Below are 27469 nucleotides of genomic sequence, written 5' to 3' on the forward strand. Positions count from 1 at the left end.
ACCACCTTTGATATATATATATATATTTTTTTTTTTTTTTTCTTTTTTCTGGACTCTGAAGAGGGCTTGGAGTTTGAGAAAATCTCTGAAAACAGAGAAGAGATTCTCCAGCAACTCCAGGGATTGCTTAGTTGAGGGCTGCTCAATGGCAGTTCATCTTCCTCATTCCATTCCCCACACTACCCAAATGAGTGTCAGGGTATCCTGTGACCATCACAAATGGGCCATATATTTTAGAGACGCTGGCTAATGTTCTCTGAAATTTGTGCTGTAATGCTGTCATTTAAACTTTTAATCTTTCTCCCCTGCAACCTGGATCTTGTGTTTCCAATTATTATTACTATTAAAAATCACTTCTGCTTTAAAATCCACACAGTCTCCCCAAACTCTCCAGATTTCAGTTGGGTAAATCTCTCCATGCAAGCCTCTTACCATTTTTTTTGGCTGCATTTTTGGTACCTAGGATGCATTTTTTGAGTTCTTGAAGGTGTTACGAATTTTGCCAAACAATTTTATGGCTGCCCTCACTAGAATAGCAGCTCCATTTGCTTGCTTTACACATATCAACTCTAAAGGAAAGGAGGTCTTTAACCTGAAAGTAACTTTATTGGGGCATCAGGTAGAACTCTGGTCCAGGCAATTCATCTATCGCAACCCCTTAGTTTAGTACTGAACACACTTTAGCCAATGGTGGTATGCTCAGTGTAAAAACAAACAACGCATAAAACATGCTCAGCAGGATGGAACAGAGCACGTGAGGCAGCGTTTGTAAAAGCTGTTGTTTGAGCATACTCATGATACAACATTTCCTTGTAAACTGTGCACAGAGTTCAGGTCCGATACACCTGGCTAGCAGGGAGCGTCGGATTTTGGAGCAAAGCAGGGAAACTCCAAAGAATGAAGGTATAAGGATTCTATTCAAGAAATTGTACTTCAGGCTTTTGCTCTCCAGGTTCCTCTCATTATTTATTGGTGAGGAGAAAGGAACGCTCGCATATAGAAAAGTTAGAATCCATACTTCACCAACTGTTGAGAAAACCTCATAAGTAAATTAATGCTTTAAGAAAAAAAAAAATCTTCATTTTCCTGCTCAAGGCGGCACACCTCTGGCTTTATCAACATCCCAATTTGAGCAAGTTTTCCATGCAAAACCAGAAGCTTTTCAGGGATAAAGTGACATTCAATTTTCTATTTCCAATCACACTTTTCTGGTCCATCAGCAAAGTTTTGTGTATGACGAATCAAGGAGCAGGCATAATCAGAGTAGCCTTTTAATTATAGATGTAGTCTAAAATCTCAAGACTTTCTTTTGAAAATATTGTGCTCAGTGATGCTGTTGACGGTGGCTTCAGTTATTTTATATTGCTTACAAAGTTATTCAGAGAAGCAGGAAAAAGGCGCAGTTTTTTTCTTTGTTTTCAGCACTGTTGCATTCACAGCCGAAATGGACGAATTTTGCTTTTTAGTTTAGGAAAAGACTCCTAACTTTGGTGTATTATATAACACCCACAGTGTCCGAATTAAACCACGGCTGGTCTTCGTTGCTCTGTATTGTGTGTGGTCTACAGTCACCCACAGATGTGACACACATGCACACGGATACAAAAAATTTACTTCTAGAAAACTTCAAAATGTGCCCAGACAACTAACTCATTTAATGGTTCAAGTCTGGGAGTTTTATCAAGTTCCCTTTGCCATTTCGTCTGCCTTAGGTTGTTTGTTTTGCCCTCCTGCCTTCTTAAATTTGTATATTGACCAGTGTCTTTAAAAACAAAAATGTTTGCGGTGCTGGAATTTTTTCACCAGAATCCCATAATCCTATGTGTGTGAAATAGAATAATATTTTGATGGAACAAGGCTGTCATCTGAATTAGTGGGGCTTAAGTAACCAAAGAGCTATAAGTCTTCTCTCATTTAATTCCCATAGAAAGTTGTGATGAGCAATATATTTCTGCTGAACTGTTGGTTCTTGCCTCTGGAACCTGCTTCAGATATAACTATGAGGAGAAAATTAGTTGAACCTGGCAACTTCAAAAGGTCAGAAAAGAAATAAGTTCAAGGGATGCCATTCAGCTGCTTCTCCCATATGCTGCCTCTAGCAAAATCTCCAGTGCCACTCCATGGCAAAGCACCAGGACCAGTACTGTTCCCTTTCTCTATTATGTCCCAAGCTTTTATTTCCTGAGTTTTAAAGGTCATATGCTATTCCTTATCATAAATATCATCTACCCTTTTGCCTTTAGAAGTCTTGTGGTTTTTTAAGTTCTGTTAGTACGTAGAAACATATAGATGTGGTTTTCTGTATCTCTTTGGAAAGCCTCATAAGAGTAACACTTGTGTTCAGAACCTTCAAACTTCCCTACCCTCTCAGCCAAAGACATGCTGAAATGATGGTTAGTTGAGGGCTAAGCCCAGAGCTAGTGCTCAGTATACATTTGTTTAATGCATTGACAATAAGCAAAGACAGCCCTCTCTCCCTTTACTAGGAGATTCTTAATAAAGGCTAAGGTGGGATAATATCCAAAGTCTGGTATTGTGACTGTCTACCTCGATTTTCTTTACAGAAATTGGAAAAATTTGCCTAAGTTGATCTTAAGATAGAACTTTTCTTTTTTTAATCCATTTTTTCATGTTCCACAAAGCATATTTTTCCTCCCTCAAAGTCATTTGTTAAATGGTATGGGAACATAAAAGCATAATTCAGCTTTGTAAAAAGGAGAATGCCTCTAAGACCAGACTTACATCAAGAAGGCTATTAAATTGTGTGGGATGCAAAGTTGTGTTTTATTGGGGAAAATACTCTAAATTATGGAAGTGTCACGTGTGTAATTCAGTGCCCATACCTTCCCCTTGCTGGAGGTATATAAAATAACCGAGGGAAGAACTTTCCCTTCTTTGCTCCTTCTCTCTCTCTCTCCCTTTTTTGCCTCTCTTTAGTATATTTTATATTCGAATGGAACAGTTCATATTAACCTCATGTGAACTGCAAGTCTGAACACCTTAGAAGACAATTCTATACTCCTCATGCTGAGTTACCAGCAGGATACCTGGCACTCACATGTACACACAGGAAAATAATGTATTTTCCATGATAAGGTCTTTCTGTGGATGTATTTATTCATATTTTAAGCATGTTGAATATATTGCAAAGTAATAGTAAGTGGAATCTTATTCTATATATGTCATTAAGTGAGTGTTACTGTACATTCATGTTCTATTACATGTTATAACGTAACATTTTCCATGCATTGCTTCTTTTTAGATAGATTAATGCATAAAATATGATTATTTGATTCCTGATGTGACACAAATAACATAAAATAAGTAGATGAGGGAGTGGTAGAAATATCATAAGGGAATGATTTTCTTATGCATGCCAACTCATCTCCAGAATTTGATATAAAAATTACAAGGACACATTGCCTTCCTTATTTCTCTATTGCTATTTCAGCTTGACCAACAGAATTTAATTTTCTGTGTTCAAGTATTTCCATTTTCATATTGGGGATGCTCAAAAATATGAAAAAAATTAATTTGCACCTATTTTGATTAGAATGGTAAGACATACTTATGTTTGTCTTATTTTTGAATTTCACTAAAATATAGTAGGTAAAGATAGTGTACTTAGTATACTATGTAGGAGAGTATACTGAAGCTAGTATACTTACAATCCATATAAGCACTTTAATTTCCATGACCTATGCATCCTGCTTTATATCTCAATATTATTTTTGTCAAATGATTGCTTGCTATCATCTGTCTACCCATCCATCATCTGTGTCCGTAGTTCATGGTAATAGTGTCAGTGGGTGGTTTTTAAGCTACAAAGTCTTTGAAACATGAAAGAATGACAGTAAGGAGCACTGGTGAGGGTGGTTACTATACAGTATAATCTAATTGGCAGAATCTTGACTTATCATGCTGGGATACTTGGATGCGTTTCAGTTTCAGTATTACAGACTCTGTAGCCTTGGTTATGTGATATAACTGATTTTAACCATTTCCACATTACGTAAGCAAGAAGGGAGAGCTTCTGATTTTTAGCCATCATCAGTCATGCTAAAATTTGCTGAAATAAATGGAAAACATTTGTTGAATACTTTTGGGAGAAGACACAACCTGAACCCAGTCTCTGCTTAGCATTATCTTCACTCAGCAAATTTCTTAGTAGTGTTTAGAAATCATTTTGGCCTCATCTTTGAGTTAGTAGGGACTCCCTGCTTGGGCCATTCTCATAAGAAGGTTGATAATGAAATGTAACAGAATTTTTTTTTTTTTTTTTTTGTAAAAGGACCTGGCCAATGAAATGTTTGTCACGGAGTGGTTAAAATTGGGTTGTAGTGCAATTGTATAGTATGATGTTTTTCACTGAGTGGTTACCAAGTGAATAGGTTCCATGTGGATGTTTAATGCCTGTGCATTGTCCTCTCAGCAGAAAATAGTGAAGACAATGCCATGTGTTCAATGGAAAGAGGAGACATGGTTGGCTTTTGGGAAGGGGCTAAAAATATTGCCCTTGTAGAAACTTAATAAAACTACTTGATGTCATTAACTGTGTGTTAGCAATGGGTAGGGAAAACAGTTTATAAAATGTTTAATTCATACCCAACATGGTTCCTTTAATTTTTTTTTTAAAAGAAGAATTGGAAATTCTTTTATTTACCTATCTAAATAAAATGCTAGGATTTTCCCCAGTGATGTACACAGTAAAAAAATTGAAATAAAGTATTTTTTTTTTAAATTGAGTCTTTGTAAAGCACATGGAATATTCAATAAATGGTAGGTATTATTGCTACATTGATAGTTTTATATACCTTATTTAATTTTTCCACAATCCCTCAAGTTAGAGAGTATGAAACACAGAGCATCAGTTCCCTCATTGGCCACAACTGAGATACATTTCCCCATAGCTTATGAGTGATCGAACAGTGATTCAAACTACTTCTGACTCTACACTCAGTGTTTTCAACCACTGTGTCTTGGAGCTTCCCTCGTTCAGCTCTCTTACTAATTGGCAAGGATAAGGTTGATTTCTGTTGGTTACTGTGATTTAAAGGGTCTTGGTTCACAACCTTGGGAGCTCCTAGAATGAACTCTGAAACTGGCCCCTGTACACAGAGGGCAAGGAGTGACCAAAGAAAGTCAGAACACTCCCGACTGGTAGGTGGCAGTTTTAATATGCAAGGGAACTCACATATGAGGCTTTCTCTCAGGTGGTCAAAAGATGAGTAGATCTCCACACCTCCCTGATAAAATCTTAAGATTTTATTTTATTTTTTAAAGATTTTATTTATTTATCTGACAGAGCATGAGCAGGGGGAGAGGCAGAGGGAAAAGGAGAAGCAGACTCCGCACTGAGCAGGGAGCCCGATGTGGGGCTTGATCCCAGAACGCTGGGATCATGACCTGGGCCGAAGGTGGACGCTTAACTGACTGAGTCACCCAGGCGTCCCGAATCTTAAGATGTTATATAGAGGTCTCCATGGGGTTCAGTCATGTATTCAGTCCAGATGGTCTCAACAATACCCTATTCTCTCAAGGCTGAGTTCTTGAAGTGACTCCAAGTGAGGGGACAGTGGGTAGAATGTAATTCTAAGGACAGGGGAGCAGATAAGAAGTCTTTGAACCCCTGGGCCAGTTCTCTGATCCACTGGTGGTCACATCCTCATAATGACCTCTTCCAATGTCCTCTTCCAACAAAGGGTGAGCACATTGTTTTCACTCCTTCAGTCTCTGTTAAGTTTGAGCAGATGATTTAAAGACAGCAGAGGATGTGGCTTTCAAATGGAGGAGGGATTTAGATTAGTCCTGAAAAATCACTTTGGCACTACTGTGTCTGTAATCAACAAGGGATGCATGGGATTTCTGTTTATCTTTTTGAGATGATCTCAGTACAGTTCTGCCTTAAGAGAGTCTGACAGAATAGAATCATATCTTCAAAATCTTAACTTCATGATTTCCAGAAAGTTTTTATGAATAAAGGCCTGGGTCTGTAACACTAGAAAAGTGGCCTTATGTTGGCCTTGTCTTCCTCGCAGACCTAGTCATCCCATGCTGAAATTTCCATAACAAATAGAACAGCTTCTATGTGAAGAACAAGTTCTGACCCCTTGGGAAAGCAGAAGGCATTTATTTTTGCGAAGGTAACCAATAATTGTGGAAATTTAAAGAAAAAGAGTGGTGTGTCAGTAACAGAGCAGAATGGATTTGGCGGGTATTCTGGGTGGCAAAATAAGCAAATGATAAATGCTTTTGGATAGATAAATAGCTGGATTAAAGATATGGTATGATACCAAGGAAAAATGACCAGAGGGCTGTGGCCAATGGGGAGATGAATAGTGGTGTGTGTGTGTGTGTGTGTGTGTATAAAAACAACAACAAATCTAGAATCCTACTCTACCAAGGGAATTTGGTCAGGGAATTTTGAAGGTTTTAGGAAAGAGAATTCTCTTGAATTGTATTTGGACATATGCAAGAATCCTCCCTCTCTAAAACCCAAATATATCCCTGCCTGTTCTGTTCTAGTCATCCAGAGCTTGGCGTGAATTGCCTTGGGCCACACGCTGAATCTCTACCCCTCTGTATTCCTGAAACACCACTTTGAATTCAATGTGCATTTACCTGTTTTGAAGCAGCCTACTAATGGTTCTAAATTCAAGGTCAGAAACATTTTTAATAGAAACTCTCTAGTCCTGTGTGTCATTTTTGCTTCTATGAAATATTGTGGCCACTAAGCCCAGTGGATAATAAAAACATAATTTCCTGTCAACCACTGTAATCTGCTGGATTGAATCCTAAAGTGTCTGTAAAAGCCCATTTTTATTTTAGACTTCACCTATCGGTGTGTGGCTTACCATTTGGAACTTTAATCTACGTTATTTACAAAATCGATAGTGCAGTATATTTTTGCATAATGACTTAACATATCTGACAATTGACCAAGTTCACCTTAAAAAAATGTTGGGGCCAGCAGAGTAAGATCCAGGCTGTAATTAGAACTATCTCTAAAATGTGTGTATGAATGAAAAGTCAGATTGCAAGTCTGTTACCCAAGAGAAGATATTTTCTTAGGGGAAAATTCTAAAGACTTTCTTGTAAGAATTCCAGAGAGACTGTAAAATCTCTTCATCTCACTATCTGGGTGTAAATCAATGCAGCAGCATTATAATAAAGTGGATTGCTTGGCCAGACATACATACTGTGGTTGGAAAATCTAAAAATAGATTTTTTTTTTTTTATCCAAGCTTTACAACCTTGCTCAATTTCTTCTTCCTTGCATAGAGTTAAGCAGTTTATGTACGGAGTTACTATTCACAATGTTTATTCTGATAACAGTGACGTAACATTTGGTTGCATCTCAAGAATTCCTATAAAGCTATTTTCTGATCATCAAAGAGGACATTAGCTCTGCCTGTGGCAGAGGGTGAAAGCAATATAAATAGTATGGTTCTAATTGTCACAGTAGAATCTCATCTGTCTCCAAGTGAAGACTCTCCAAGGCACCCTTCGCTGAAGTGAAGGCCAAGTCTCACTACCCCCTGATAGCATGTATGTGCATGTGAACAGCTCAGTTAGTGGGACAGTTTTACCAATCCATGCATAAAGTACATATGGGTGTGTGTGCGCTGGGGGGGTATTATGACATCATACAAAATCCCTTCTATTCATTCCTACTACCCGTGCAGGGGTTCTCAAAGTCTGATATATGTATGTACTCTATCACAGTGATGGTGAGCAGTGCGTGAGCACAGAGGAAATGACTTGGTACCACACCAGTAAACCTTTTGTTATTTTAAGGAAAAGGTCAGAGTTGGGAAATGATCTTATTTGCTCAAACCCCAGGCTTCTCAAACTATGATCCTCAAACCCATAGCATCTGCCCTCACAGGAGAGAGGATTAGAAATACAAAGTCACAGGCCCCACCCTCAATTTACTGGGTCATAATCTGCATTTTAGCAAGATTTCCAGGTGATTTGTATGCATATTAAGGTTTGCGAAGCTCCCCCAGGGGGTGTCCGGGAGGGAACTCTTACTAGGGTTACCAGAGCTGATTGTTAAATTTTCAGGAACTGCCAGAACTTGTTAGTGGCCACACTGAGAGCTTGAAATTGGAGGAAGTATTTACATTATGGAAACTGGAAATCAAGGATTCTTTTTTTCTTTCTGAGAGCCACTTAAATATTTAACATCATACCCTTGTGTCTAATTGTTGCTGGTCTTCCTTTTTAACAGAGAAATGACCTCAGGCTCTGACAGTATCTAGTTAAGTGCAAATAAAACATTATTTAAAATAACAGTCTCTCTGTGCTTCAGTTTGTGTATCCCTAAAATGGGAATGATGATAAAGTAATAATATTTACATTATGGTTATTTTGAAGAGTAGGTGTAAATACATACATAGCTGTGTGTATTCATATAATGTGTATGTATATATATTAGTATGTAGTCTTTCTTGGTGATTTGCCATATGCATACGTATGTACGTGTGTGAGTTGATTTAATATTATCCAAACACTTCCTAAGTGTTCACTATTAATCTCTTTGTAACGAACAATATTGGTTTTCCATTTTAAAATAGACACTAAAAAAATAAGACTGTTTCAATAAAATTTAAGTAATAGTACAAGTGATTTAAGAATTTGGCAAAGTCTGAGGGAGGGTTATATGAGGGTGCTAGAAGTTCTGTGCAGGGGAGGGTAGTGGAAATGACCAGTATGGTTGAGGAAGGGTTTCGGTAGAGTTGGGATAACTTCTCCCCAGAGCTCTGCCACCATCTACGGGACACTGACCAGAGCATTCCTACTTTCTCTGAAAAATGAGGAGTTGGGTTGGAATAGCACTCACCTGTCTCCCATACCCTGTCCAAGGGATGGCACATATTTCTGTTCCCCCCAAGTCTTAGAGAAATCAAACGTGTTCTTCTCTCTTCATAAAGAACTGGCAGAGAAGAGGGTACCCTAATTGACAGGTACTCTGTGGAGACCAATGAGTAGGATGAATTTGGTGGGTAGCGAGCAGATGCTCAGATCATGGATTAGAAGATCTAGTAAGTAATTATTTACAAACTGCCCGAGGTCCTGGATCAGTCGGTGGTCTTATTCTTGTTTTTTGCTTGACTTAAATGCCCTTTCACACCTACCTGTTCCCTAGTTGGGTAATTCCTTCTCAACATTCAGATGCCACTTTCCTCCAGGAAGCCTTCTTTAACGCTGCCAAGGTGAGTGGCATACCCATCACTCTGTATTTCCCTAACCCTTCTCAGCCCGCATTTCACTAAATACTGTCTCTATTTCTTAGTCTGTACCAGTTAAACTCTTTGTTTCCTGAAGAGAAGAGTGTTGACCTGTTTGACCATCTTCAGTGCCTGACAGTCAGTATACACACGTCAAATATTTATATAATGAGAGAAGGGGTTATGTTAAGAAAGAGAATTTTAGAGTTAGATTACCTAGATTCAAATAACGGTCTGCTGCTTACTGGAGGTGGTTTCGTTTTTTTGGGCAAGTCCTTTAATAATTCTGTGCCTCAGTTTTGGACAAAACAGTGGGAGGCATAATAAGCCTTATCTAACTGTAAGATATTGTGTTAATAGGTACTATTTTTGGCTATGCATATATTCCTTTATTAATGCATCCTTTCTAACTACAAAATCTATGTCACTGTATAAAATTATTTGTATAGTTGAGTTTGTGACCACTTTTCACCTGATTCTGGTAAGTTCAGGTAGAGTACGCCTCATGTCACATTCCGTCCTGAGTGCCACTTGGTGGCTTCCATCAAGGAAATGTCTATTATGTGTTTAAAATGGGATTAAATGTTCATATCCCAGAATCATTAACAGAGCAGATGCCAGAATATACTTTCAGAGTATTTGGCACAATTTAAAAATAACTATATGTTCTAGCCTTTCCTAATTGCTTTAACAAGATTATCTCTTCATCCTCAAGATAAACCAGTTAGGTATTATTATAGTTGTTGTTGCTGTTACTGTTGGTAGTTGGACCCCAGATATAAAACTGGTAAGTGCAGCTCTTTAACTAGAATTCAATCCCCAGGCAGGCTGATGCTGGAGGAAACTCAAAACCCACTCAAGCTTCTTGTCTTTGTAGCACTCAGTCCAAGAGAGGGGCATGTAAGGCTTTTGAGCATTCAGGGATGGCCTGTCATATAGAAGGTGAATTTGGAGAGAGTATACCCTTTTTCTTGAAAAGTGTTTATTTTTTAATTTTTAAAAATTTTTTTGTAAGATTTTTATTTATTTATTTGACAGAGAGAGACACAGCGAGAGAGAGAGCATAAGCAGGGGGAGTGGTAGACGGAGAAGCAGGCTTCCCGCTGAGCAGGGAGCCCAATGCAGGGCTCGATCCCAGGACCCTGGGATCATGACCTGAGCTGAAGGCAGACGCTTAACGACTGAGCAACCCAGGCGCCCCTTCTTGAGAAGTCTTTAGACTGAGGCTACATGGACAGGATAAGGCTCTCCTTCCTCCCCAGCACCACCTACACCCTCCCACATCCCACCTTCTGGAAGGTTTTGGAGTGCCTCGTGTCACTCTTGTACCTTTTCTGTAGAGGTCACACAGCTGAACCCTCTGCTCTTTCATTTGACCTTTTTACCAAAGTCTCTCAAGGGCAGGGACCATGTCAACAGCACCTTCACGGTCTGACTTAGGAAAACCACAGGAACCCCAGTTCAGTGAGTGCTTCCCATGGGTTCCTGCTGCTTCATAGGAGTGTTGATTCTGACTCACCGTCCTGCCTGGAGGAATTATTATTGCCATTTTGCAGAAGAGAAAACTGAAGCTCAGAGAACTTAAGTATCCCATCCACCATGACAGAGACAGCAAGTGGGGTGAGCTGGGATTCAAACCTGGGCTCATGTGCCTCCCCAACAGAGTCCGCAGCATACTACGGTGCTCCCTCAGCACCATCCCGACCCCCTGTCTAGGAGAGGGGAGGGTAGATGATGGCCGTGCTGTGAATGCTGGATAAATAAGTAAGTGGTTTGGCAATTCAGAAAGATATTAATACTTGGAGATACTTTTATTGCAATTTTCAAATTTTGTTTTTTTGGTTTTTTTTTTTTTAAAGATTTTATTTATTTATTTGACAAAGAGAGAGAAAGCACAAGTAGGCAGAGAGGCAGGCAGAGGGAGAGGGAGAAGCAGGCTCTCTACTGAGCAGGGAGCCGGACGTGGGGCTCGATCCCAGGACCCAGGGATCATGACCTGAGCTGAAGGCAGCCGCTTAACCGACTGAGCCACCCAGGCGCTCCTCAAATTTTGTTTTAAACTTGAAGCCTGCAAAAGTCTGCCCTCACACTGGCACGAAAGAAGGTCTTGGTGGAAATCTGCTTTACAGGAAAGCTGGCCTTCCCTTTGTGTTCTGCAGTTCTGGGGGAAATAGAGGACGTCGTTCTTGGCTCTTGTTTTCTCTGAGCTGGTTTCCTCTGGAAAGCTTTTCTTCTCTTTAGTTTACAAAACAACTGCTGCTTGCCGGAGGCACTCATCAGGTGGGGCCCCTTGAGGTATACAGTCCTCGAGATTGAGCTGGGCCCAGGCAGAAGGTAACAAGCGGGTGATCCCTCCCGCCATCTTGTGAGATCAGACACGGCCTGTGTTTGCAGCGGGAATCCGGGCCTGCCATTTCAGCTGGCTTCACGAAGGCCACTCACCGTCCCAGCCAATGTTAATGACTTTCTTGCTTTCCCATTCTGAGCCAGAATGGAACCAGGGACCTTGGGGTGAAAGGTTCCCTACCCCATTACGAATTCCCTGAGCCAAACTGATCCCGATGGTGTCTTGAGGAATTATTTTCCCATTTAATCTAATTCAGTAAGGCTTCTCTCTGGGATCTGCAGTGAACATTATTTCTTTAAAAATAATTCTTTTTTGAGAGGGAAGAAACACATTTTGCCACGCTGAAGGTAAGCAAAAAAATGTATTTGACACCTCAGGTAATGGGGAATTTTTTGCCCATCCCTTTCTGAATCTCCTCAATTGAAAATTGTATTTTTACTATATTTCATTCCCAAAGGAGCTTTTCATAATTTAAATCTCCTGTTCAACTGTACATTTAGAATGGGAGCCCTGACACCATCCTGATTATAGCATACATGCTGGACATTACAGAATTTCTCTCTGGGAGCATTCTAATTTTATTCACTCATTATTAGCATCCTGGCAGAGAATTGCACTCTGCACCCCGAACTGGACCATTGCTTCTGATGCCTCGTGGCAGCTAAGAAGACTGTAAAAATGGGAACTTTCCTTTTCCCATTCTCATGTGTAAATCAAAAAAAAAAAAAAAAAAAATTACCCATTAGAGGCTAGGTTCTTCATATAGCTTAGCAGAGAGTGAACTAGGACCCATCTTTAAATCAGAAGAGAGAGAGAGGGAAGGAGGGAGAGAGGGAGGGTGAAAAGAAGGAAGGAAGGAGCATGCAGTCTCTGCTATGTGCTATGTTGCAGGTGCCCCAACTTGCATTACAAAAAAAAAAGGAATGGTGAGAGACAAGGAAGGAAGGGAGAGAGGGGAGGAGGGAGAAAGGAAGGCAAAGAACTTCTGTTACTTAAGTGGTTTGTGATAAGCAACATAGGTACAAAATAAATACTAAAATCTACATAAAGCTTAAAAAAATAAGAGGATCTCCTCCTTCTGACTCCTCAGATCCACTTTCTTAACTCAAGAGTTTGGGAAATACCTGCTCTTGTTCATTTAGGTGCTTTTAGAAGGCAGTGATTTTGTTTTAAGACCTGTTGCCGTGGACCTTTAGCTTTCTCTCTCCTTGTTTTTGCAGGAAATTTCAACGAAAAGGAACACCAATGGATCGTAGTCTTAGAAAAGCGGCGTAGATAATGTCTGTTTCCTGTGCTATAAACTCGTCGCAGAGCTGTAAGTAAATGCTCCGCGCTGCATGATGAATTGGATGGCTGCAGACCGGAGGCAAAAAAAATAATTGTCTCATTTTCATGGTGATTTGCTTAACTGGTGGGACCATGCCAGAACGGCTAGCGGAAATGCTCTTGGATCTCTGGACTCCATTAATAATATTATGGATTACTCTTCCCCCTTGCATTTACATGGCTCCAATGAATCAGTCTCAAGTTTTAGTGAGTGGATCCCCTTTGGAACTAAACAGGCTGACTGAAGAACAGCGGATTTTGAACCGCTCCAAAAGAGGCTGGGTTTGGAATCAAATGTTTGTCCTGGAAGAGTTTTCTGGACCTGAACCGATTCTCGTTGGCCGGGTAAGCTACGTTTTTCAGATCCCAATTTCAGGATCTGTTTCTCCTCTTTAGATCTTTAACGTCAGACTTGTCAGGATTGTTGGCACACTTAGCTGTAGTACTTTAGGCCAGATGGTTAGTTTAGTTACCTATCGGTTTCTTCGGGAATATGGATAATCCCACCATAACAGTTTTAAATGTACACAGACTGGTCCTTTAGTGAAGGCTGATCTCCCCAACCTCTCTCACCCCGTGAGGTACAATAATACTTGGGTCATGCATGTACAAATAAGCTTTTCTTTCTTATTGCATACGAGAAGTCTGCACGCCAGACTTTTTCTCTAGCTTAAGTATTTGGAAGAGGTGTACATTATTGTTCAGTTTGAATTTCTACGACCTCAATTCCTAAGATGTTATTTGTGTCATTTTGTTTCGAGGCCGTGTATCTCCAGTTGCAGGTAGATTTTTCTCCTTTCTTGTTTCAGTTTTGTGGTTTGTTTGTTCTTCCCGTCATTAACGAAGGACAGAGAAAGGGAAATTCTTGGATGGATGCTTCACAGTGCTTTGTACTGTAATTCAGTAAAATTTGCAAGAGGAAACTAGTTCATTCATCGTCAGATCGGATCAAATGTGTGCAATCAGAATTTCAGACAGTGCTGTGTGTGCGTGTGTGCATGGGTGGATTTCCATTGGTTTGGTTGTTGTTGGCAGGTTGGACAAATGTTCCTTGTGTAGATGAGTGTTTTCCAAAATCACTGTTGGTTATTGAAGACTATACGCGGTTTTTCTCTCAGAAGTGTTCATAGGCTTCACACACTATCATCATAGGTAGAATTCCAATTATAAGCCTGCCAATGGCTGATTTTCCTAAGTCAGATTAAGAAGTGAATTGTGCCAATATTATTCATTTCCCAAAAGCAGTGATTTAGAAGAAAATAGGAAGAGAATGAAATATTGATCTTTAAGACCCGAGTTAACTCTAACTCTTTGTCTTTTCCTGGGAACTTTTGAGTACATTCCTGCTTCTACCTCATTGTCTGGCAAAGCAAACTGAGACTCTCCAAGGATTATGTTTTCTCATTGCATATAGTTAGTCTACTTGGATGAGGAGATATCATGAATCACTCAATATTTAATAAGCTCTTTCTATGTGTATGACACTTTTTTAGGCACATGGGAGTGTATCAGTGAACAAGACCATGATCTCTGCCTTCAAGGAGCTCACACTCTGGCCAGTATTGAGTGTGTATTATGTATTGACCACTAATATAAGAGCACTTTGTGGGCACAATCCTATTTGATTCTAACAATAGCTTTCCCCCCATTTCTGTATATATATATGTATGTGTTTATGTGTGTGTGTATATACACACACACACACAAACAATATGTGTGTAAAATACATCCACACACCTCTTTTCACATGTCTAAAATATAAAAATCTCTGAAAGGTTTGTTTTTTTTTTTTTTTTGGTATGCCTGATACGAACTCAGGTAGCAGAACTGACTTGAGGCTATTTATAGTCATAATGCATCCCATTACTTTGACTGTTGGTGTGTTTCCTGGCGGAAACGTTAATGTGCTGGAATACAGGGTGCTCCTGCTCAGGGTGCTGCTCACCATACGGTTTATGTACCTTCGTATGTTTCTAAATGTGAAAACTTCTGAATTTCCAAACACATCTGGCCCAGTGGGTTTTGAATATGGGCTTCTTGACCAGCACTATGTTTTTTGTTTGTTTTGTAAGTACAGAAATTGAGGCTTAGAAGGGTTAATAAAACAAGGTCATAGCGCTAAGAAAAGTTCTGAGTTTGAATCAAGTTGGGGAGTCCCACGGCCATAATTTTACCTGCCATATCCTGTTACATTTTAGTAACTAGCTGCCATGGGTTTAAACCATCATTTGCACTTAAGAGTTATTGAATACAGGGATCCCTGGCTGGCTCAGTCAGTAGAACATGCGACTCTTGATCTCAGGGTTGTGAGTTCAAGCCCCACGTTGGGTGTAGAGATTACTTAAAAATAAAATCTTTAAAAAACAAATAATAAATAATAACACCCTTAATCTTTTTTAAAAAAGGAGTTATAGAATATGGAATGCAGAGTCCATAAAGTGCTACTTCCTGGATGGTTAGAACTTTAGCCCGCTCTCAGGCAAGTCATTTTTCTACCATAGGAAATTCTGGATCTACAGGCACATGCATGCATGCGCAGTTGGTGAATATTTTCTCACAGTTTGTATTAGTTATTTCTTTATGGAAGTATATCACTGTGATAGTATCTCATATAATATAAATAACCGAACATGCTATGCCCAGGAGAACTTGCCATATTTCTCTGATTAGAAAAAGTAATTAAATTGGGGTTTGTTTTGGATTCATAGGAGTCTGATGACTAATTTTAACTCTGTTCTTTAAATTAAGTAATAGAGATGGAAGCAAACAGCCAGGCATTCAGCATCGATTTGTGACTTTTTAATATTCGAGCAATTCCTCCTTTGAATCACAGAAATGTTGCTAGTGAACCCTAAGATTTTGAAATGGCCAAAATGTTCCTGAGTCTTTATGACTGTTTTTATGAATTAGCTCTTTCTCTCTCCTCTACCCTGGCCAGTTCACAAACAATTGTTAAATCAGAGTTAAACTTATTTTCTGAAGAAATTGCTGCAAACATTACCAGTCATACATATTTCCCCTTAAAGAAAATTGCTCCTGTAATATTATAGCTTAGGCTTTGAGGCTCTTGGGTTGTAGTGAAGCCAAAAATACATTTCAGGTGACTGGGTCAGATTGTTAAGTCAGGCTGAGTGTGGGGATGATCCGTTATCAAGGTGCCCACCGGTGCTTTACGGTGTTTTATCTCTGCACACTCTTCCACATCCAGCTCGAAACCACTTCATCGCTGAGCTTCTCCCCAGGAACTGGCTGAGGAGCGCTAGTTACTTCGGAGCATACCTGCTCTTTAAAAGGCCCTCCTGTGAATCACGATGGCAGGGGCCTCGGCGCCGCAAGCTGAGTTCAAGCTCAAGGGCAGAGCCAGTTTTTGAGTGACTGACTTTTCAGAGCTTCACATACACCCTCACATTGTCCGTTGTGTGTTTTTACTATATTGGTAGACAGCCAGGTGCAGAGAAAGGACAAGCCCTCCAAGATGCACTCTCCAGAAGTTTGAACTTTGCTTTTGCCACTTTCTGAGTGTTAACCCTGGAGAAGTTACTAAAAATCTTTAAAAGCTATCCAAATAAATAAATAAGAGTATGTAAGAGTCAATAAAATCATGTATGCATAGTCTCTACACATAGTAATCGTAGCCATGATTATATTCTTTTTTTTAAATGATTTATTATTTTAGAGAGGCGTGGGCAAGGTCGGGGAGGGGCAGAGGGAGAGAGAGATAAGCAGACTCTGCACTGAGCACAGAGCCCGACTCAAGGCTTGATCCCGGGACCCTGAGATCATGACCTGAGCCGAAATCAAGAGTCAGATGCTTAACTGACTGAGCCACCCAGTCGCCTCCATGATTGTATTCTTAATTTTGTGTGTGTGTGTGTAGTTGCAGTGGTGGACAGATGGACAGTTACATCACCAGGTAAGCGTAAGACATTGGGAGCCCAAAGAAGAGTCCTTTCAGTTGTCCCAGGTTGCTTTAGGTGGAGGTGATATTTAGGTGTGTTTGGAAGGATGAAGGATGACTTGTCGCTTAGACTGAGACGGGGTAGAGTGGAAACTTAGATACCCTAGTTGGACGGAGGGTTTATACAATGTCATGGGGGTAGGGCAGGACTAACCATGAGGGTCCCCTTGGTTAGAAGCAACACAGTGATACATTTCTTGTTGAATTAAAATGAGGTTGAAAGTCATATTCACAGAGAAGTCTTCCCTGTCCCATTCTGTCTAAAAAATAAATGTCCTCTCTCTAATATTTCATATCCTTTGACTGTGCTTATTTTTTCTTCTTCCTGATGATCACTGTCTCACATATTCTATACATATTGTATACTTTGTCTTGTTTATGATTTGTCTCCTACTACGATGCATGTTCTGCAAAGAAAAAGGATTTTTGTCTCCTTTGTTTTTCACTAATATATCCCCAGAACCTAGAACCACTGCCTACATATAAGAAGTGCTTGGTAAATATTTTGCATAAATAAATGAATAATTCAACTAAATAGTGGAAGAACTTGTCAAAAAGTAATGTAAATCCAGTAAGATTTAATACAAGTGGTGTTTCTCAATAAAGGGGACCGACCATGCATTACATTCATAGTCCCCTTTCATATCAGTATTTTCTAAACCAGCTAGATAGTTTAAACATTGTTCCTACTTATTGACTTTAAAAGTCGTTCTTGGGGCCCCTGGGTGGCTCAGTTGGTTAAGTGTCTGACCCTTGGTTCCAGCTCAGGTCATCATCTCATGGGTCTTGAGACTGAGACCCACGCTGGGCTCTTTGGGGAGTCGGCTTTAAGATTTTCTCCCTCTGCTCCTCCCCCGACTCGTGCGAGCTCTCACTCTCAAATAAATAAATCTTCAAAAACAAATCAAACTCTTTCTTTGAGTTAGTAATAATGGATAACTTGTTAAAGCAAGTCTTTCTGAGCAGACTGCCTGATCCCCACCGTGGAGGCTGTACCCCATCCCATACCAGTGGCATGGAGCAGAGCAGATGGTGATCCCACTGTATTCTAATCCATCTGCAAGCTTAGGTTTGTGTTTATGGCACAAGGTACATCAGAACTCTTCTCTCTGAATTTCTGAAAAACAAATATTAGCCGGAGAGACTCCACTCCTGACTCTAGTTCTTTGTGGAACACGTGGCTCAGAGCCTGTTCTACACGTAAATCCTTAGCATTCCGCATTGCACAGGACCTCTAGCATTGACTTTCTCTGCCAATTCTGGCAGAGACTAAGGTGTGGTACATGGGACCCTTTGTCCTATATGCTTATGTGTTCTTGTCTTAGAAAAGAGAGAGAGAGAAAAAAAACCCATGATTTTCACAAATCTTGCATCTAAGACCAAAAAAAAATCATGTCCTTTGGATGAAATTCACACGAGGTGAACAGCTTGAGGTCATCATGGGAGCCCTATGCTGTGAGTCACAGGATGACTGATCGACTCATTCTACAAATGTATATTGTATTGAGCACTTACTGTCTCCTAAGCATTGTGGCCAGTAGATTCTCCGCTCTGAGCAAATGCCAATCCACCCTCTCTGACGTGGAACTAATGGGGTACTGCCGGGAGACAGACATTAGGAAGATAGTCCTGAAAACAGAGATAAGCACTGCGAAGTAAAGGAATATGATTCTGTGGAAGCACGTACATAGGAAGCTGGTTTGTTCTGTGGGATGTAGACTCTTGCCTACGGAAACAGCCTGTGAACTGAGATACATAACCAGAGCAGCTGAGTGCAGGGATGAAAAGAGAGCATTCCAGCAGAGGCAGTCGCATGTGCAAGACTGTTTTAAGAGAGGGTCAGGGTCACTGAGACAGAGAACTAGGCTAGAATCTTTGAATCGTGGCGGAAGGATGGGCAGGATCTCTTGGAGATCCTGACTTCTTTCTTTTTCACATCTGCTACAGAGGAGCTGGAAGAGAACGTGGTATAGCCTCTCTTGGGCAGTTTCCTCCCTTGTAATGGGAGAGTGGATTATGAAATTATATTTAAGATACAAATCCCTATGGAACAGGAAAAGAAAGCAATATAAGAAAAATGAGCGTAGCATCTATTGATTTTCTGCCCGGGTTCCTTTAGCTCTTGTTCTGTGGTCTGTGATCCTCAGTTCCTCATATTGCTTTATTTTGGGAAAAACCAGTTTGCTCTCCAGGTGGTCAGAGATCTATCCTCAGTCCTCTCTCTTACATAAACTCCTCTGCTCTCTTTCTCCTTTTTTCCCTCCTACCTGGGCTTCTGAGCAGTTCCTTATTTGGATATAACTCTACCGCTGGTGATGCCATATCTATTTATAATTCTCTCCCTCCAAGGCACTGACTCATTTTCTCTCTTTAAATTTGACCTTCTAACCTTCCCTCTTCTCTCTAACTTGGAAATCGTTTGGGTGGTGCTTAGTATGAAGGACACGGGATGCCAAATAATTACACTGTATTACAGTTTACGGTGTCAGCGGCTGGCGAGAAAATTGCACTTGACATGCCATTATTTTTGCCGGCCGTTTGCACGTAAAGAGCACTGGGCTACGCAGCCACAGCCAAACTGTATCCTCGGCCTTGCGAGAACAATTCACTGTCAGTTCCTTGAAGCCTCTGCCTACTCAGACAGAGCCTGTGCACCAATAATCTGGCAGGAATTCAAGTCAGCATCGCGTGTCTCAATCTGGCGAAACAATGAGTGTTGTTTGCCTCTTGCCCAGTGTCCCGACTTGGAAATAACAGGCATCCCAGAGCTTTGGGACATCTTTTGACACTGATATAAATAAATGAAATAATATTAGTCATGTAGATGGGCAGAAACTCTAAATGCACACACATGCACACACACGCATGCACAAACCCACGTGTATCTATTAGTTGAGTTTGTGCATGAGTAAAGTCCCAAATCATCTCCTAATCCTTTCTCTGTGTAGCTCCAGACATTCACCCTGTTTGCTTCATTCCATACCTAGGGACCAGGTGAGAGGATGGATAATCTGTGCTTATCTCTGCAGATACCCCAAGAAGTATATTCACTGAAACTTCTTAAAAGAGAAGTCTTGCATATATCCTCAATCTTCTCAGGGTCATCTCATTGAGGCAGGTATATTTTTCCCACTTGAAGCAAATGATTGCGGTCATATGTTGATGGGTGAAAAGCCAGATTTTGTAATCCTGTTTTATAAATAAGTGACAACAAGGTAATCAGTATCAAAAAAAAAAAAAAAAAAAGCAAACACAGCACTGATTTCTATCACAAGTATGAAGCTAAACCTCATAGGGAAGAATTGGGGAAACATAAATGCTGCACAACCAGGAAAGCTTTCCTCGTATATTCACATAGCAGAATACTCTGAATCATTAAAAATTATTAAGATTTATAACATGGGGACAGGATTGCAACTGAAGAAATACCAGAAACAAGATATAAAATGTGTATAGACTATAATTAAAAATGCATATGTGATATGAACAGAGTACCTGGCATATATCTATTAAGGCATGCAGGTACACCTGAAAAAATAAATATATTCAATCATTTACAAAAATAATGAACCCCTGTGTACTGATCACCCTCATCATCCATATTCAGAAATGTTCACCATTTTGCTGTTTGTTTTCTGAAGTTACCCCCCTTTCACCCATGCTAATGGCAGTACTCTTGATTTTAAAAATTAATGTAGGAAGAATCCTTAATCGTATTTATAAGCACTACCCATTGTTTCTGACAAGAAAAAAAAAAAAATTTCCAAATTGAAAAAAGCATAAGACTAAATGATACATATTTAACCCACATAAAAAACAAATAAGTTAATTCATGATATTGACTCATATTAATAATGGTACCAAATATGAATAAAGTGGAATCTGTAAGGAAATATACCAATATATTCAAACTTTCTCCCCCAGTTTTTGTGATTGGATTATCAGTTTCTTTTCTTCATAATTTTACCCATTTTATTTTCTAGGGTATGTTATTATTACATTATAACACATTATAAAATGAGAGGAAGATGGCAATGTTATAACATTCAATGTTTCTTAAAATCAGTGCTGTCTATTCATAGCATATTCTTGGAGACCATTATTAGTTTAAATCTCATTTGGTAAATGTAATCTTATTTAAATACGTGGAAGGACAGTCTCATCAATTAATAAATTAAAGAGCTAGAAATATTTAACTATTTTTACAACACCAAGAAGAGAGAAAGTATAGCCATAGCTTTGCTATACTGCTAAATGTACTTAAATGACTGTCATTACTATGAGACAGATCAAATACGAACCAGAAATAAAGGGTTTATATTTGAACTTGAAATGGGAAACTGTGTGTGTAATGTTCAAGTATTGTAGTCAGCCTGCATGCTGCTTGTAACTTTTCAATAAATAAGAATAACCTAGAAAAGATATTTATGGAATCCTGTTCTTTAAAAGCGTTACAGCATTTACAGGGTTTCTTTTAGTCTGGGTATGTGCGTTTTCTAGACAGTGATTTCTTTAATAGTTTAGCATTTTTGTTGCATACATATCATTAACCTTAAAAATAAAACTGCCAGTTATTTTACCGGCCAAAGATGGGTTTATTTGGGAATAAAAGAGAATTGCAAGCTAGGCTGAGCAAGCTGCGGTAACACCATAGGTGAGTCCAGAGAACAAAGGAGAGGTAGCTCTTTTGTAGAGGAGAGGGTTAGGCTAGAAAGGCCCTTATAAACAAGAAGTCGACTGGAGTAAACTGGGAGTTAAAGGTATGGTGACTTTTTATTGGCTGAGTTGTTGCTGGGACAGGAGGTAAACCTTTCTTCCTCCTGCTGGGATAGTAAAGTAGTAGCCCTGTGCAAGGCCCATCTCTTCCTGTTGAGTCTGCAGTTGACCATGAGTCATAGGGTGGAAGAGCTCTCCCTGTTGAGCCTCTTGACTCCATTTTAGTGCACTTCCCTTTTATTAATTTTCACAATATCATTTCCATTACAGCTACCTTAAATGCACCTCCTATACCCTCTCCCTCTCTCTTTCTCTCTCTTTTTCCCCCCCGCCCCCTTCACCTCCCTGGCATAATTTGGTCATGTATGTGCCTGTCCCTAACTAAGTCTTTGAATATTTTGAAATAGAGTAAAGACAGTCTTGTCGGTATTCAAATATTGGAATATTTAGTTAAGATGTGGGCATGCTTTCTCATTACTACTACCTCACCTAACATTTCAATACATTTAGGAGTCCTCTTAGATCTTATATCTGAGAAGAGAACTATAATTCACTACATTCCTGTCACTAAAAGTGAGGGTCTGCAGACCAGCAGCAGCACTTGGGAGCTAGTTAGACATGCAGAATTTCATTCACCTTCTGTATACCTGATTTACTGAATCAGAATCTGCATTTTAACAGTTTCCCCAGGTAATTCCTATGCACATTAAAGCATTAAAATAACACACACACACACACACACACACACACATCCCATCAATTGTCAGTCAATCCCAGGATAGCATGAATCATACTTTTTGTCCTCTGTATCCAGCCTGAGTAAATTTGGAATACCACTTAATTAAAGAAATGGGTCATGGGGACTGATGTTTGGAAGAGCTGTAGGCCAGGTATTGGGTAGGAGCCACAGCTTCTTTCATTTGAACCCCATGTGGTAGGTGCCGGGTACTGTAGGCTGTGACATCAATTTGCCGATGGAACTCCTCCTTACTGCAGGTGATGGCAGAGGCAACAGTCTGTGGACCCCTCAAACTGGATTAGTTAACAGGAACCGTCCCCCTGCTCAGATCCATGGAATCCTTTTTCTCTGCATGTACTTACCACAACGTGGCAGATGTGCTCTGAAATCTGCAGAGAATCAAATGTCACTGGGCTTCCATGGGAGACAATAGCAGAATCCAAATGAGCCTCATCAGAAGGGCTGAGGGATATCGGGAAACAGCAGGGAATAAAACACTAGATGCATATTTCTAGTTCTCTCTAATCCTAAAAAAGCCCAGCTGTGTTGCATAGATCTCTTTTTGTTGTGAATCTATGTCAGAGACTGTGAGATTGATGACATGGTGCGGGGACATGAAAGTGGGGGAGAAAAGGAGATTTTTAAGTAACCACAATAAACTGATCATATCTATTGAGTGTTTACTATATGGTAGATTCCTTATAAAGTTTGCTTGTTCAGGCCTCACAAAAACCCTGAGGAAGGCATCATTATCCCCATTGCCAGACTGGGAGAGCTCAAGGGAAGAGTTATTTCTGTTAGCAGTTACAGGTCAGACACACAGTGAGTACGTGATGCAGCCAGGAGTCAAGTGTGGACATGATGACCCCAGAGCTTGTTCCTGTAACCACAGCAACGCATGGTCTCTTTTGAACCCCATGTGGGAGGTGCTCAGTGGGCTCAGCTGCCACCCCAATTTGCAGATGAGAAAAGTGAGTCTCACTGAAGGGAATCAAGTTATGGTCTCATGACTAGAATGTACAATTTAGTAGGATTTGAATATATATTTAGAGATGTCTAGCTGATTGCAAAACCACTATACCTATTTGTTGGCATGCATCTCTATATGTTTTGCTCATGGCAGAGGGAGGTGGATATAAAGCCCTTGAGAGAAGAAAAATATCCTTGAAGCTTATGCATGTGGTGGCTCTGTTGTATTTCCTTTATAGAGAGGTGCACCTGCCACAGTCTGGGTCTGGGCAGGGCTGGTGTCACGTACCAAGTGATTTGTGGGTTAGCCTCCTCATACAGGGTAGTGTGATATCTGTCTTTTTTGCTTTTTCATTTTTATATATACATTTAAAATAATTATAATGAAGTAAGAGAATAATGATGGAGAGGGAGTAGCAGGAGAATATTTGTATTGACCACTTCAGGCATCTTGCTCAGTGCTTTAAATATTTTTACAGATGTTATTCTCACCATTTTGCAGATGAGAAAATTGAGACACTTGCATTGAATTAAATTTTCATTGGTTAGGTGACTGTGGTGCAATGATTCTAGGTTTTTTTCCTGAGTTGGGTAGAGTTCTGCATGACTCGAGCTGTAGCATTACATTAGAGAGCTCACTGGGACCTTTGACCATGACTGGGCAATTCTGTGGACTCCTCTTAAACTGAGAATTACCAAACAGAAAGAAGAGTGGAATGGTTGAGTGGAATAAAAAATAAATTCCTGTATGCTAGACAGGAACTAAAAGAAGACAAAAAGCTTGTTCCCTCTAACTGTTTGAAATACTTGTGTTAATGCTGAATAATTTATTAACAATTCCCTGTACGTTGGAAACTGAGCTGATGGACAATATTACCAAGGCTCCAGAGGTGGGATCTATAATGTACTTTTCTCTCCTCAGTGACTTCCCTGATTCCTCTTGCAACTCCAAGGGTCTTTTTCTAAAGGGATATAGGCTTCTCTGTTTCATCTCTTCCTCCCTGCCTCTTACTATGGTGACCTTCCTCTGGACAGTTCTGGTCATGTCCTCTTGCTACCCGTGCACTTTGACCACTGAGAATAATTCCCTTGTGCCTTTAGCAGATTCTCTGAGGAGAAGTAATTTGGTGAGAAAGCAAACACGGCTATTAAAAATGACCAAATCCTATAACTCCTTGAAGCAAGTCAGACTCCCTAGCCACTCAAGGGCTTTATTTAGAATGTGGCAGGGTTATTTATAGTGGAGTTTTCTTTGCTTTTATTTTTTATGTGCTTCTGGGAATCTAAAAGTATAAATGAATTTCTCATTGCAGTTTGCTTTTTGTCATACTCGTGTGTGTGTGTGTGCTCGTGTGTGTGTGTGTGTGCCCTATTATGTTTCTCTTAGAGCGTGTTGCTTTGGCAGAGCTCATCCTCTGATTGTATCCCTGCCTTTGCAGGAACATTTACAATCAGCCTTGTGAGGTGTTTTCAGAAATCATTAGACATTTGCAATGGCTGGTTCTATTGATCACAGCCACTATTTCTCTCCTCTTCTCTGCTTTTCCTGTCATTAAACTCATACGTAAAGTTCTTAGTTTTGTTTTTTTTTTTTAATAGCTGAAACCAAATTCCACGTCCCAACTAGACTATGGGGAATGCATTTCAATGTTTGTGGCTTTTTCCCCATCCCACAAGTTGGATGAGAGACACAAGTTGAAGCCAAAAAAACAAACAATAAACATGGAGGACCCCCTCCCCCGCCAAATACACAGAAATACCCACAAACAGAATGAGATGATCAGACGGGTCAGAGAGATACAAATGAGAGAGCCACACAGCAAACGGCATCAGACCAAAATTCTGAATTACAGAGAGAAAGTCACATTACAAATGTTACAACCTAATAAAAGAGCCTAGACACAGAAAACAGAAACGGAGAGACTTTCACAGGAGCCAAAAATTTAAAACCACACAGAATCAGAAATAATGAGAGAAAAAATAAGATAGAGTGAAGATGAAGATGAAGAGAATCAGAGAAGGATAGGGAGATAGAGGGCGAGGGAGAGAGAGAGAGAGAGACAGAAAAAGAGAGAGAATGAGAAAGAGAAAAGGATTTTGGGTCCATTGCTTGATTTTTACTAGGAAGAGACTAATTTCTTAAAGCCCCTGGACAGATGGGCCTATGCATACTTTTATGGTGCTTCTGATCACACAGGTCTGCTTTTTTTTGACAAGGAGTGTGTTTTCTTTCTGACACATGGCATTCGCTGAGGTATCATGGCTGGCAGGACCGGGCATGAAGTCAGAACAATTTGAGTGAACCAGCAAACAGGATGATCTTCCTTCTGACCTTTCAAAGAAACATAATTTTGGCTTTTAAATTTATATACTTTCTAGCAATTGTTGCTAGAAACTGAGTGGTGGCCATTTTACCTCAACTCAGATATAATAAATGAATAATGTCTTTAAATGAAATCATCACATAATTTGTTCCGATAGTTCGTTCTGATAGGCACTAGTTTATAAGAGAAGTGGGAGAGTGGGAAAGGATTATACGTAAGCCCTTGGACTATTTACATCTAAAACTCTCTAAAATTAGGAATGGGCTTTTGAAACATTGGAAGAAAGAAAACATTTTATTGGAATTTCTATTTCTTTTTTTTTTTTTTTTTTAAAGATTTATTTATTTATTTTTAGAAGGATTGGGAGAGAGAGACCGCGTTTGAGTAAGAGTATGAGTGGGGGGAGGGGCAGAGGGAGAGGGAAAGGAAGAATCACAAGCAGACTCCCTGCTGAGCGGGGGTCGATTCCAGGACTCCAAGATCATGACCTGAGCCGAAACCAAGAGTCGGATGCTTAACTGACTGAGCCACCCAGGCGCCCCTAGAATTTCTATTTCTAGTATAGAAATGATTTAACTTGTGTATTTAATTTTAAATAATCTAAAATGTCCATGGAAGAAGCTAAGACTGTTTTCTATTCTATCTCTGCTACTTGTCAAATACATTTGAATAAATATATTCTTGATGGCTTAAGAAAAAGTAGGCAAAGTGATAGTTGAAGGATGGTATTCCCCAGGACCAAGGGAAATAACACTGGGTACATACCTAATACCTTCCAGGATGTACAAAATCTTACTCAGCCTTCATTGAACCCTGTGAGATGGAGCTGTTAACATCCCTGCCTCCACCTACCCCCCCCCAAACACTCCTTAACAGATGAAGAAATTTAAGTTCAGAGAGATTTAGTCACTGTCCCAGAATGGCCAGTAAAGTGGGGGAATGGGTACTGGAATGCAGAACTAGCTGATTCCAAACCTATGCTTCTTTCTGCCTACACGGTACCACCCCCACCCTCCCTTTATTTGGTTCTTCCTTATGTTTCTTTGCACATGGATGTGCTCTTACGGAATATGGAAAAGTTCTTATTTTTTACACAACACAATTTGCTCTTGCAAATATTTCTTTTGATCATTCCAACAACCCAGAGGCCCAAGGAGCATGACTGAGACAGCACAAGACCCACAGGAGAATCCAGGGCTTCTGACACTCTGCTCAGTGTTTACTACCACCCTTCCTGTTCAGAGTCTTCTGTGAATCACTCAGCATTAGAGATGGGGGTCGTTTTCCTATGATAACTCTTCTCCACTAGGAAGTATGTTGAGATTACTCCTACTATTCCATGCCACTGCCATGAGGTAGGAAAGGTCTGGATGAGATTACTTTTTTTTTTTTTAAGTACTGCCAATCAGGTGGTTTATGTGGTCTCTTAAATCCAAGGACTACACTGCTTCTCTATGGTGCTGGCAAATGATGACTGAGAACTTGAATTAGTAAGAGTCATCATCCCAGGGGATATTACAGAAGGACATTCAAAAACCTTCACTACCTTGTGACCTCCTTAATGCACATCATCCAAGATTGTGTTCCTTACTACCTCCTAGCACCTTCTGGATGATACATAGTTTGGGCCAGGAGATGAAGAATGTTGGGTTCTTTTGTTAATGTTTGAGGAAGTCCTCTGTAGTTGAATTTTTCTCTAGGAATATTCACCAGGCTTGGATTTGGGTGGGAAAAGGTGGAGCACTTCTGTATCACTTGGCATTGCAAGCCCTGGGATACGGTTTGATGACCTGGCAAAAAAGCTTTGCTATATTTACAAAGGAAATCAGCAGGCCTGGGAACTGTTGGCTGAGATGT

General features: G+C 40.0%; 1 protein-coding gene across 4 annotated transcripts in view; it reads left to right on the plus strand.

Moving 5' to 3' along the window:
- CDH8 (cadherin 8) overlaps positions 1-27469 on the plus strand; it is a 358968-nt gene that overhangs the window by 3846 nt on the left and 327653 nt on the right. For all 4 annotated transcript variants that reach the window (XM_036091704.2, XM_036091706.2, XM_036091708.2 and 1 more), the window contains one exon: positions 12801-13251. In XM_036091704.2, the coding sequence (XP_035947597.1) occupies positions 12973-13251 (279 nt within the window). In that variant the 5' untranslated portion in view covers positions 12801-12972. The remainder of the gene's footprint in view (positions 1-12800; positions 13252-27469) is intronic.

Source organism: Halichoerus grypus, chromosome 15 (genome assembly GCF_964656455.1).
Source record: "Halichoerus grypus chromosome 15, mHalGry1.hap1.1, whole genome shotgun sequence".
Taxonomy (NCBI): Eukaryota; Metazoa; Chordata; class Mammalia; order Carnivora; family Phocidae; genus Halichoerus; species Halichoerus grypus.